We start from the raw sequence: 12,740 nt of genomic DNA, 5'->3' as shown, positions 1-12,740 counted from the left end.
CATCGAATGACATCTGCTTCTGTTTAGGCCCTTTTAGTTTCACTGAAGAAAAAAAATCATGCAACCTCACACCTGCGATCTGCAATGTCCCATTTTTGTTTGGTCTGTGTTGCACAAAAGCAGACCCTGACCTAGGAGGTCAGATTCTACAAAACAACCAAATTATTGTGAGCGATACTTAGGTCACGTTTAGACACTGGTCACACTTGAGTCATGTTTTAAGGTGATTTTCAGTATTGCTGTCGAGAGTGGTGCTGAAATGACATCCTGGGTGGGGAGGTATTCTTGGGTGAGGGGGGTGTTGCCGTTGGCAACGTGCCCTGGCTGAGGGGGGTGATGTCACCATTAGAGCGCACATTCCTGTGCATCCCTGCAGTGTCTCGACCAGCACAGGGCTCGACTGATAAAATGGCTGTCTCTGATAATCAGATATATGTCACTCAGCACTGCACAGCAAATCTTTATAGCGGTGATTCCCAAACCCCGTCCTGGGGCCCCCTTGTGTATTCTGGTTTTCGTTTAACCACAATCGCAATTCCGTCATTTTAACATTTAACATGATTGCCTTTCCTGTTTAGACAGATTATTTGCTCTCTTCAGCCATATTCTGTCTGAAATAGCTTTGCATTTCACACTGAATAACATTTCTGTGTTGATATTGTGCTACATTGCAAACAATTAAATATATAATATAAAAAGAGGTGGATTTTTGATCAACTGAAAGACAGAGGTAAATCAGTAGGCTTCTAATTAGGTTGTTGAATACATGTTTAATTTCTTTCATAATTTTGTCTTTAAACTTGTTAAGACAATGCAGGTTTGACTCATTTTCATTTGCTTTGTCTTTGAATTCTTCATTGTCTACCAGATGGTTAGTTTTAGTGGCCAGGTGTTCACACTTTCACCAGTTAGGAGCCTTTTGATTCACCTCAGTCTTTAATTTGAAGTTTTACCTCTTTTATGCAATTGTTTGCAACATGGGAATTTTATTATTTATGGCATGCATACTGTAGCAATTTCTGACATAATGTGGCTTAAGAGGGTAAATAATCCCTCTAAACATAGAAGTACCTCATTAAGAAAACATAAAAGCTCGTTAAAATTCTGCGATTGCGACTGGTTGGAACGAAAACCAGCATACACAGGGGGGCCCCTGGACCAAGTTTAGGAACCCCTGCTCTAAAGGGTTTCAGAAAGCCTTAGGACTGTCATATGAAGACACTTTGTAATGAATGTATTTATTTGTAGCATGTGCTCAGTCTGCCCAAGAACTGAAAACTGCAGTTTAGGCTCTGTGTGGTCGATTGGTATGTTCTGTTAAGTTTGGACCAGGTCTGGAGTGGTCAGACGTGGTTAGGTTCATGTGGTAATCGGACTGTAATCCTCACTGAAGCCAGAGGGCACGTGTGGGCGGAGCCTCCTATGGATGGATTGCTTGAGGACAGCAAGCAGCCATTGTCCTTTCACTGAGGTTTGGGTCTAACCCAGGCGCTCACAGGAAGTGAGGCTTCGGATGGATTTAAATGTCGAGGTGGAGTTGGACTCTCCTCAGTTGTACGGTGCAGCTGTTTGTAACCCTGGTCCCGGAGTGGCCGTGACATTTATGGATTTTGTTCCACCGGAGCTTGATTACAAGAGTTTGACGGTTGATTAAAAGTGTGAGACTGATTATTCTGAATGGTGAAATGCTGGATACCTCCGGAACACCGTCACTAATGAATCAAACCTGATTCATTTAAATGAATGGAGCACGAATAAGGACCATCTCTGCCACTCCAGGACCAGGGTTGCCTCCCCCCTGGTGTAGTATCTTTTCATTTTGATAGTCATATAGCGTAGCAGTCTGTTTCATAAGCAGTCGGTTAGATTAGCCGAAACAGGCGTAGCGTTGGTGGGATACTTCACATGCAGTCCGGTGTCAGCTCTTGTGTGGGTGCCATGCTCGGCCGCTCCGACCCCAGGCTCTGTGTACAGACGTCACGCTTGCTTGCTCTGCCTCCAGGCTCTGTGCGGATACAAAGCTCAGCTGCATTGTGGAGCACCGCTAACATTGATATGGACAATTTTTTGCTATTAGCACCAGCGACAAATAAACAACACTGACCTAAATTGTAAACCTTGTGACTGGAGTTGGCTCAGATACGTGAAGCGGCTATGACTAACTGGTTGCGTTTCTGCCCGAACCCCGCCCCGAAACCCTTCTCTCCCGCCCACCCAGGCCCATGTGAGAGCTCAGGTGTCCAGTAAGACCCAGCAGCTGGACATCATGAGCAGGAAGTGCCGAGAGCTGGAGGCCAGGCTGGATGACATGCTCACCCGCATCGCCAAGGAGACGGAGGAGATCAAGGACCTGGAGCAGCAGCTGACTGATGGTGAGGGAGGGAGGGAGAGGTGGAGAGAATGAGTGAGGAATGAACCTGTGATCGAGAGAAGGAGAGAGGGAGTGGGTGAATGGGAGGTAGGGTGTGATGGTGGAGAGAACACGGTGCAGTGTGGCACCTGACTGGAGCAGGTGTCCTATAATTGTTTTGTCCGACGGCTGCTCCTTTGAAGTTTTCCCACTGAAGAACAGACCGCATTAAATATTAACCAGTCAGCTCACACAGATTTTCTAATGTGAATTAGATGAAATGTCATTGTTTACAAAGAGTAATATGTCACACTGATAAATTAGGGAACCGGAAGGCTGTTGCTTCATAAAGGAAATTTTTGAAGTGGACCGTCTTTTGAACGGCATGAGAATAATGACATATTAATTTTGAATGCCACATAAGTGCAATATTAACTCCAGCATGATGTTGTTGGTCCAAGTTAGCAGTGCATTGTGCCAGCACAGCAGATTTGTAAAAAATGACACTATCTTGCTGCAAGCGCCACTATGCCAACGTGACCTCACAGTGCTTTAAAGGCACAGTACCTTACTTTGTCCGTGCTCTGTTCTGCTAGATTGTAGCACGGTAGGTGGTGTAATGACACTAGCATGGATTTCTATGAAAATAGTGAACACAAATGTACCTAAGGTTTGTGTTGCCCTCATGGTCAAAGACCTTTTTCCTGAGTTTAACAGCTGTGAAAACTGCTTAAAAGTCAATTAAAGAAATTCTGTACCCTTCAGCAAGGTACTTAGCCTAATTGCTTCAGTATATGTCCAGCTGTATAAATGGATGCAATGTAAATGCTATGTAAAACTCTGGTTAAGAGTGTCTGCTAAATGCCTGTAATGTAATGGATAATCGTAATTGTGTTATGTGTAGTTATGAATTCAAAAGCTGTGATATGTGTTGTGTTGTAAAAATGAGCAGTGTAGACTGAAGAAATGCAGTCTCTCTGGACAGTGAAGTAGTGAACGAGAAGAAAATAGTTATTAACCGATCTATACATGAGTGACAGGTTGTTTTTGCGTGAAAATATTGATTTAGGGTTTAAAATTCAGCGAAGAGGCTTTATCACGGGGGGTCCGGCATGGGTGGGGCATATTTGGGCATTGGGTACATGACATGAAGACAAAGCAAGGGTAACGTTTCTAGCGTACCTTTACATGAAAACTAAAATCTCCTCCTCAGGTCAAATTGCGGCCAACGAGGCGCTGAAGAGGGACCTGGAGGGCATCATCGCCGGGCTGCAGGAGTACCTGCAGGGGGTCAAAGGTCAGGCCCGGCGCGCCCAGGCAGACTGCCACCGGCTGGAGAGAGAGAGGGACGCGCTACAGCGCCGCCTGCAGGACAGCGAGGAGCAGCGCAGCCAGCTGGAGATCGTCGCCATGGACGCGGAGAGCGCCCGTGAGGTGAGTCAGAAAGGGGCGGAGCACACGGAATGGAGCATGATGGTTTTTGGTTCATTTCCTTTTAAGGCAGTGCTTTTGGCCTTGATTTCTAGTTGTATAAAAATATTTTCATTTCTTATTAAGAAAGTCCAGTTCAGGTTCATGGAAATAATTTTTGTCAGTGGTTGGGAACTGTCATTGTAATTTTTCACCCCTCTCTGTTTCTTGTTCCCTCACTCTGTCCTTTTGCCCTCCTTCCTTCCCTCTCTTTTCTCACTCTCCATCTCCCCCTCCATCCTTTTCTCTCTCTTTCTCTCACTTCTCCTCCGTCTCCCTCACACTCTGTCTCCACCCCCTCCCTTCTCTCCCTCCCCCTCTCTTTCTGTCTCTGTCTCTTCGTATCTCTCCCCCTCTCTCTTCTCCCCCCCTCTCTCTTTCTCTCTGTCTCTCTCTCCCCTCTATCCCCCCTCTCTCTCGCTCTCTTTCTCTCTGTCTCTCTCTCCCCTCTTCTCTTCTCTCCTCTCTCTCCTCTCTTTCTCTCTCTCTCTCCTCTCTCCTCCCTCTCTTCCCCTCTCTCTCTTCTCCTCTCTTCCTCTCTTCTCTCTCTTCTCTCTCTCTCCCTCTTCTCTCTCTCTCCCTCTCTCACCCCTCTCTTCTCTCTGTCTCTCTCTCTCTCTCTCTCACCCCTCTCTCTCTCTCTCTCCCCCCCCCCCCCAGGGGGCGGCGAGGCTGGAGCGGGAGCTGGACGGGCTGCGTGAGGCTGAGACCCAGGTCAGCGCGTACGAGGCAGAGCTGGAGGTGCAGCTGCAGCAGCGCGACACGGAGGCCGGTCAGCTGCGGGAAGAGCTGGGCAGACTGCGCAGACTCAGCCAGGTATGCGCCGCAGAGCGCAGGCACGCGCTGTCAGCCCCGCAGTGTGTGTGTGTGTGTGTGTGTGTGTGTGTTTCATAGAGCCACTTTCTGACCCCAGAAAACCACGTCTGAGGATTGAGTGGGGAACAGATGTTCTTGTCTGTTAATATAGTTTAGTGATCTTCATTCCATCTGAGGGCGGAGCTGACCTTTTGAGGGCGGAGCTGACCTTTTGAGGGCGGAGCTCAGCGTTTGACTTGTTTCAGATGGAACGCTCAGCTGTGCAGGCGGAGCTGGACAAGGAGAGGCAGGCGAAGGAGAACGCTCTGGTGCAGGTGCAGCTGGCCTCAGAAAGACAGCAGGAGAACCAGAGGCTGCTCGCACAGCTCCACACCCTGCAGGTCAGAGCCCCGATACAAACACGCACACATGTGCGCACACACACACACGTTCACACACACACACACACACACACACTCACACACACACACACACACACACACACACATTCACACACCCCAACTCCACATGCTGTGGGTTTGACCCATAACCCCCTCTATACCTCACACCATCACACCAGTCCACCTCCATGTGCAAAAAGTCTACAGCTGTGTCTACTAACGGCCCTGTATGTGTCTGGCTGTGTGTGTTTATTTTGTAGCAGTGTTATGTGTGCTTCTCTGTGTGTGGTTGTGTGGTAGCAGCCCTTTTTGTGTCTGTGTGTGGTTGTGTAGGACTGGCCCTGCGTATGTCTCTGTGTGTGGTTGTGTAGGACTGACCCTGTGTGTGTGTGCCTCTGTGTGTGTGGGTGTGTAGTAGTACTGGCCCTATGAGTGTGTGTGTGTGTATGGGTGTGTAAGACTGGCCCTGTGTGTGCATCTGTGTGTGTGGGTGTGTAGTAGTACTGGCCCAATGAGTGTGTGTGTATGGGTGTGTAAGACTGGCCCTATGTGTGCCTCTCTGTGTGTGGGTGTGTAGTAGTACTGGCCCTATGAGTGTGTGTGTGTGGGTGTGTAAGACTGGCCCTGTGTGTGCCTCTGTGTGTGTGGGTGTGCAGTAGTACTGGCCCTATGAGTGTGTGTGTGTGGGTGTGTAAGACTGGCCCTGTGTGTGCCTCTGTGTGTGTGGGTGTGCAGTAGTACTGGCCCAATGAGTGTGTGTGTATGGGTGTGTAAGACTGGCCCTGTGTGTGCCTCTGTGTGTGTGGGTGCGTAGGACTAGTTCTGTGTGTGTGCCTCTGTGTGTGTGGGTGTGTAGTAGTACTGGCCCAATGAGTGTGTCTCTGTGCCTGTAGGAGGAACGCAGCTTGTTGAGGGGGCAGCTGAGCGCCCTGCAGGGGGAGCTAGAGGAGGCCCGGGGCAGCTTGCTCAACCCACAGGAGGTGACCCAGCGTCTGGAGGACCTGAGGAGGAGCATCAGCTCCGGGCTGGGGGAGGTCAGGTGAGGATAAGAAAGGGGTGTGTGTGCCCCCAATGTTCAGGATAGTTTTAACAGTTTGTGTGTGTGTGTGTGCATGTCTGCATGTGTGTGTGTGTGTGTGTGCATGTGCATGCGCGCGTGTGTGTGTTTGTGTGTGTTTGTGTGTGTGTGTGTGTGTGTGTGTGAGTGTGTGTGTGTGTGTGTGTGTGCATGTGCGAGTGTGCATGTGCATGCGGGTGTGTGTGCACGTGCGTGCATGTTTGAGGGCAGTCGGTATAAATTCTGTACTAGACCTGTCAGAAACGCTCACAGCGCCTCCCCCTGGTGCACAGGCCACGCGGCGAGGGGGACGCCCTGGGCGGCAGCCTGGCGCAGCTGCAGCAGGAGCTGCGCGGGGCGGTGTCGGCCGCGCAGGCGGAGCGGGACGAGGCGCGCGGCAGGCAGGGCAGGCTCACGCAGGAGGCCGCCGCCCTGCGGGACAGACTGCGCCGCGCCCAGGAGGAGCACCGGGCGGCCTGCGACTCCGCCGCCCAGGCCAGGGTGAGTCCGCCCCGCCCAGCGAGTCCGCCATCCTGGGCCTGCGCGCTAACGTCAGCCTGTCCGGAGCCCAGGCGGACGGCTTCCTCCGTCCCCCCATCAGCTCTGCCGCTCCTGCGGGCGAGGGCGTCTGAAGCTAACAGCGTTTTTGTTGCCTCCCGCCAGGTGGCAGCAGAGAGGCGGGAGGGTGAGATGGAGGCGGAGCTACGGAGGCTGAGGGAGGAGCTCCGGGAGGTCCAGGAAGTGCAGAGCCTGACAGAGCGGCAGCTGCATGAGGCGGAGGAGGAGAGAGACCGCCTGCTGGCTGAGCTGGAGGACAGAGCCAACCAGGTCAGATGGCATCTGTGCTCTACCATCCTTGGAGACTGACACCGGCATCTATAGTCCTAGGTGTGTGTGTATGTGTGTGTGTGTGTGTGTGTTGGTTAGTAAAACAGCCTGTTATACCTGCAGACGAAGGTGGACGAATCTCGAACCCGGCAGCAGTTGCGCTCTCTGGAGGACGAGGTGCGAGAGATGAAGCGCTCCATGACATCAGCAGACAAGATGGCCGCCCAGCAGCTGACGGCAGCCAAAGACCAGCTGCGCTCCCTGCACGGCACGGTGCGCAAGATCAACCAGGAGAGGGCTGAGGTGGGGACTCCCCAAAACCCACATGCATAGCAACATACAGCCAGTCACGTCATACATCTTTATTCTTTATTCTTTATTTAGCACATTTTTAAAAGTGAAAAAGACAATTTACACAGACAAAAATTGAATAAAAAGAAAAACATGCCAGGGAAGCCCAAAAAGCCCTCAAGGGGCTTGACAGGAGGAATTCTCTGAATTAACATTACAGGAGTCATTATCATTCTATCATTCTAGCTATCATTCTATCATTCACCCTCTCTCACACACACACGCACTCATACACACGCACACACATCCATGTGCTCTCATAAGGGGTCCCAGAGTATGTGTGGGATTGCGTGTAGAGAGCTATGATGTCAGGCCCCTGAGCGTGTGTGGGATTGCGTGTAGAGAGCTATGATGTCAGGCCCCTGAGCGTGTGTGGGATTGCGTATAGGGAGCTATGATGTCAGGTCCCTGAGCGTGTGTGGGATTGTGTGTAGAGAGCTATGATGTCAGGCCCCTGAGCGTGTGTGGGATTGCGTATAGAGAGCTATGATGTCAGGTCCCTGAGCGTGTGTGGGATTGCGTGTAGAGAGCTATGATGTCAGGTCCCTGAGCGTGTGTGGGATTGCGTATAGAGAGCTATGATGTCAGGCCCCTGAGCGTGTGTGGGATTGTGGGCAGGATGCGGAGGAGATGGAGGGCTTCAGGACGGAGGCGGCGGCTGCGGCTCAGGACCTGGCGCGGGCGGAGGCGGAGATCCAGCTGCTGCAGAAGCTCCTGAAGGACAGAGAGCAGCAGGTGAGTCGGCCCTGTCCCCCTGCCGCCACGCTCCATTAACACGCTGCCACCTCGTTCAGTCCGGAGTCCACCCTGTCAGCAAGCTTTCACTGTGTTCAGGCTGCCGCCACGCTCCATTAACACTTTTTCACTTCGTTCAGTCCCGAGTCACGCGTCCACCCTGTCAGCAAGCTTTCACTGTGTTCAGGCTGCCGCCACGCTCCATTAACACGCTGTCACTTCGTTCAGTCCGGAGTCACGCGTCCACCCTGTCAGCAAGCTTTCACTGTGTTCAGGCTGCCGCCGCGCTCCATTAACACGCTGTCACCTCGTTCAGTCCGGAGTCCACCCTGTCAGCAAGCTTTCACTGTGTTCAGGCTGCCGTCACGCGCCGTTGACACACTCGGCTTGTTCAGCCTGTAGTCACATGTCTGCCCTGTCAACGCCCTTTCACTGCATTCAGCCCAGTCACACACAGCCGCCACTTCATTGTGTTCATCCTGCAGTGACACACTTCCACTGCGTAATGCTGAGATCTCAGTTCTCAATGGAGCTCACTCAGAACATCTCACGGTGATAATGCTACAGCAGGAGTCTGAAGCTCTTAAGAAATGTTCATATCCCTGTGTGTTTGTATATATGTACATTATAGATCCATGAGCTGGACAGTAATGCCCAGGGTGTTCCCAGTTCCGCTGGCCAGCAGCTGGAGTTGGAGCGTCTGAGTCGAGCCCTGGACAGGCAGCAGGCGCAGACCAAGCGACTCTGGGAGCAGCTGGCCCAAGCCAGAGAGGGTGAGAATGCTGCCCGCGTGGCTTTCAGCTTCCTCTGGGGCTGTCAGTACCCGTACCCCAGGCTTTTAGGCCTCCTGTGTCTGTGTGAAAAAGATTGCCTTCTGCCATAATAACTGGCCAAATAACACCCGTAGATTGAGTCCTAAATGTAAAACTGACTGTTAAAAGTGCCAGTTTCCTTGTGAGAGAGCGAGCCTTCAGAACTTGTTGGGGTGCGCTGTTTGTTTTTGTAGATAACAGGGGTAACTTGGAGGAGCTGGTGGAGGAAATTGCAGCACTGCGGGACACCCTGGCCCAGCAGTGCAGCTTCGTATCCAATCTCGGGGACCCCCACAGGAGCCGGGGCTGCTGGTACTACGTCCCATCACCCCCAAATGTAAGGCGGTGTACTGGCTAAGCCAAATTCATTTTTTGCACACCATATCGCTGGTAGTATTTTGATGTAATGTTGCCTAAACCCTGGTAGGGAGTATTCACTTCTGCCAGTATTTATGCCTATGTGGAACATGAAAAACATGAAAAAAGACTATTATCAGAACGCTTCTGGCTTTAATGTGAAGTGGTCCAGAAGTCCACAGCGTGGCAGCGATATTTGGTTCTTCATGGGAACTTGAATAGAGGCATTACTTTTTTACTTTGGGAAGAATTCCTCTGACACCCCCCACCCCATTCCTCCAGCCCCCTAGCGTGGGCTCTCAGGGCACACGCGACTCTGGCCTTGGCTCGCAGTACCCCCCCTCACCTGAGAGGGGGCGCCGAAGAGGCAGGAAGGAGAGAGAGGACCAGGCCGGTGGGTATTGGATGTTCTCCCCCCTCAGAAGCAGGCGTACCAGGACACGCGGGCGAAGAGGTGACTATAGATAATAACAGCCAACACTGATTATGATGTGTTATTACATTACTAAGTAAAAACCATTTATACTGCGACATATAATTGATTGATTGATTGTTGCCGTCCTCGTTGTTAGTGTTAATCAGTTTAACCTTCAGGGTCCAAGTTGAACTATGCGGTTGTTCCCTGCACTTGGACCGGTACTTCTCTCTAGGGGTTTCGTCATACTTGTTCCTGGTTATGGTTATAGACGGTTTCATCAGTGGCACGCGCGTTGCCAAGGTTATGCGCTTAACTTCCGGTCTGTGTTTGTTTATTATTGGGTTTGTGTTTACTGGCTAATATGGCACCGATTACAAATGGAGTGAAAGTTAAACTGATGAACAGACTGATGTTGGGCTCAGGTTGTTGTGCTGTGGGGTGCAACCTGACCTCAGGAACAAACTATATTTCGAAAATTAGTAAAAATACATAATTTAACTTTGTAACCTCACTAGGAAATTGTGAAACGAATTGATGAATCCCTGCGATTATCATAGCTGGTGCTTGCCCGTTGTTACTTCGTATTTTTGAGAAATAACTGGACATCGTTACCTATTAAAATGTAAGTCCTGTAAAAATACACATAATAAACTGTATTTTAAAAATCAACTTCATACATACACATTTAGTAATACTAATACAGCCTTATTTACTATATCAACTTAAGACAATGAATTATGTCATCGCGACCCATTAAAGTCAATGGCGCAGACTTTGCTTCATAATTTCAAACTGCTTTCCTAACGGCTATTTTGCGTCCTGCGACTTAGGTTACAACAGTGAATATGTACGGATTCCTAGACGTGCTGATGAGAGACCACCCTTTCTCATATTAACCTCCAATATGCAAGACAGGATACTAGCAAATTTATGTCAAGTTCCATTCATTTATATGGGGTGGTCGATACACGTCCCCTTAGCAACCAAATGCTAGCGCTGGACCACGTCTGACTTATTTGCTGGCACACAAAAAAACGTGAAAGTACTGAAAAAATAACCACAGGAGGATAACAAGGATATTTTTCCTACATAACTAGGTACAGGTTGTTACCGATATTTCGCCTATTTCATATATAGTTGCGAATCAGTTTACGCTTTCCTGTCTGTCGAACGAAGGTGGTCGAATAGGTGCTCTCACTCCAGCACTTTGTTTCAGGTAACAAACTCATAATAAGCGATAACTAAGCTGACCAGTAACACGCCTGAAATAGTTATGAATTAGCTAACTAAATTGATTGTAGCTTAATTAATTCGTTCTAGTTAGCTAGCCAACTAGCTAGCTAGCTAAACGTAGCTAACATTTTATAAATTATGCACAGTAACGTTAGCTCAATGCTAGTAGTTAATACGCTTTAGCTACGTTTTTTACTAACGTTATGATACCTGTTTCCAATGACTTGACAGCGTTACATTGCCTGATCATTTTTGTTGTGGTAACCTAGCAAGATGACCCAAACTATAAGAGCCACGATGTTTTCCCATCAATACATGCTATACAAATAAATAACCTACAGTAATTGCATTGGCTACACATGCTGCCCACTAGCCCCAGTTTGTGCTTCTAATCATCGTTTTTAAGCAATATCATAGAAAGAGTGCACTTTTTATACAGGAATGAATGTGCATGTAACCCAGAACAGTTATGGATTATGTAAGAAATGTATGATGCTCAGCAAGGTGCAATACTGTGAACAGTTATCTGTCACTTGATTTTCTGGTAATGTAACATTATCGCATTTCAGTTTGGCCAAGTAACGGTTCTTTTCTTCGACTGGTAACCCCAAATAATACGGGCTAGACATAGTTTTAACTAGCTAGCTAACGTAATTTACTTGTTATTTACTTTGCTTGTTATCAGAAATAGTCTAGCGGGACTCTGTTGTTATTGATTGTTTGCGGAAGTCTGCCGGAAGTCAAGTTAGGGCCAGAACAACGCACATGCGCAGTAACGTTTGTTTATGTTGTTACCGTTGAAACCGTCTATACACTTTGTTGTATGTCGCTCTGGATAAGAGCATCTGCCAATTGCCTGTAATGAAATGTAATGATTACATTTTGGAATTAGTTGTACTAACAAACAATGGTAAAGACTGATAAAATCTTCTTATCACAGATTTTCGATTTTATTTTACCTTCTTTGTTTTATTTAGCCTTTACTTAAAGCAGTAGGCGCATCTGTCAAAATGTGGGTTCAGATACTAAGATTTCATCGTAGTTCAGGAGCTGAATGTTCTGTAATGTAACTGTAATGGTAGACTGCGGTCTGTAGTTGGGGGTGACCTGTACTGTGGGTAGCTGGCCGTGTTTCGCTGGACGCTCACAGTTTCGCGTGTCTGCAGGTGAGCCGCAGGACAGCGGGGGCGAGAGCGACGGCGACAGCAGCGCCTCGGGGCGTCAGTACACCGTGCCGCCCGACGGCTCCGCCCTCCCGCACGGCGCCGTCATCTACGCCCCCCCGGCCGCCGGGCTCTCCCTCGCCCCCGGGGCGGTCGTCTACGGGCCCCCCCCGCCCGGAGCTCCCCTGGTCTACGGTCCGCCTGCCGCCAGCTTCCACGCGCCCCTGGTCCCGGCGGGGGTCCTGCACTGCAACGTCCCGGGACACCAGGACATGGTGCGCGGCCCGTACCCGCGGAGAGTCCGCGGACCGCGCTCTCCTTCCCGCCCTTCAGCTCTGCAGCGATCAGAAATTGTTATACGAGGAGAGCGAGCCGTTCGGCCCATCTCAGCTCATCATTATTCCGTTAAAACAATGTTTGACCCTTTTTTAGCTGAAAAATCACATATTTGTAATTAGAATGTAATCAGAACTGAACATTCTTATGCTGATGTAACACTCCTAGTCATTCAAAGCAATGGAGTTATAGAACACTGACTGAGAATTTAGAAAAAACTTTCCAAAACACCTTCCCTTCAAAGGGTTAAAATTGGTTCACATGCAAAGTCAATGAAATATACTTCAATAATATAACAGTGTATCACGGTGGATTTATGATGATCCATCCTAATGTAGGCTAATTGGTGGTTACTTTACCATATCCAGTATAACATTCTAAAAATAACCATGTGTCATTTTTAAATACAATTTTCATTCCTTATTTAAGCCAGT

General features: G+C 49.2%; 1 protein-coding gene across 6 annotated transcripts in view; it reads left to right on the top strand.

Annotated features, from left to right (window-relative positions):
* The window catches only part of cntrl (centriolin), a 43,269-nt gene that overhangs the window by 12,477 nt on the left and 18,052 nt on the right, over window positions 1-12,740 (top strand). For all 6 annotated transcript variants that reach the window (XM_064354535.1, XM_064354538.1, XM_064354534.1 and 3 more), the window contains 13 exons: window positions 2,219-2,372; window positions 3,564-3,784; window positions 4,481-4,636; window positions 4,882-5,016; window positions 5,910-6,055; window positions 6,367-6,574; window positions 6,737-6,901; window positions 7,025-7,204; window positions 7,871-7,987; window positions 8,619-8,760; window positions 8,994-9,136; window positions 9,439-9,610; window positions 11,974-12,245. In XM_064354535.1, the coding sequence (XP_064210605.1) occupies window positions 2,219-2,372; window positions 3,564-3,784; window positions 4,481-4,636; window positions 4,882-5,016; window positions 5,910-6,055; window positions 6,367-6,574; window positions 6,737-6,901; window positions 7,025-7,204; window positions 7,871-7,987; window positions 8,619-8,760; window positions 8,994-9,136; window positions 9,439-9,610; window positions 11,974-12,245 (2,211 nt within the window). The remainder of the gene's footprint in view (window positions 1-2,218; window positions 2,373-3,563; window positions 3,785-4,480; window positions 4,637-4,881; window positions 5,017-5,909; window positions 6,056-6,366; window positions 6,575-6,736; window positions 6,902-7,024; window positions 7,205-7,870; window positions 7,988-8,618; window positions 8,761-8,993; window positions 9,137-9,438; window positions 9,611-11,973; window positions 12,246-12,740) is intronic.

The sequence above is a fragment of the Anguilla rostrata genome, chromosome 10, assembly GCF_018555375.3.
Source record: "Anguilla rostrata isolate EN2019 chromosome 10, ASM1855537v3, whole genome shotgun sequence".
Classification (NCBI taxonomy): domain Eukaryota; kingdom Metazoa; phylum Chordata; class Actinopteri; order Anguilliformes; family Anguillidae; genus Anguilla; species Anguilla rostrata.
Note: the sequence above shows the minus strand (reverse complement) of the source record. Positions and strands in the feature narration are given on the sequence as shown.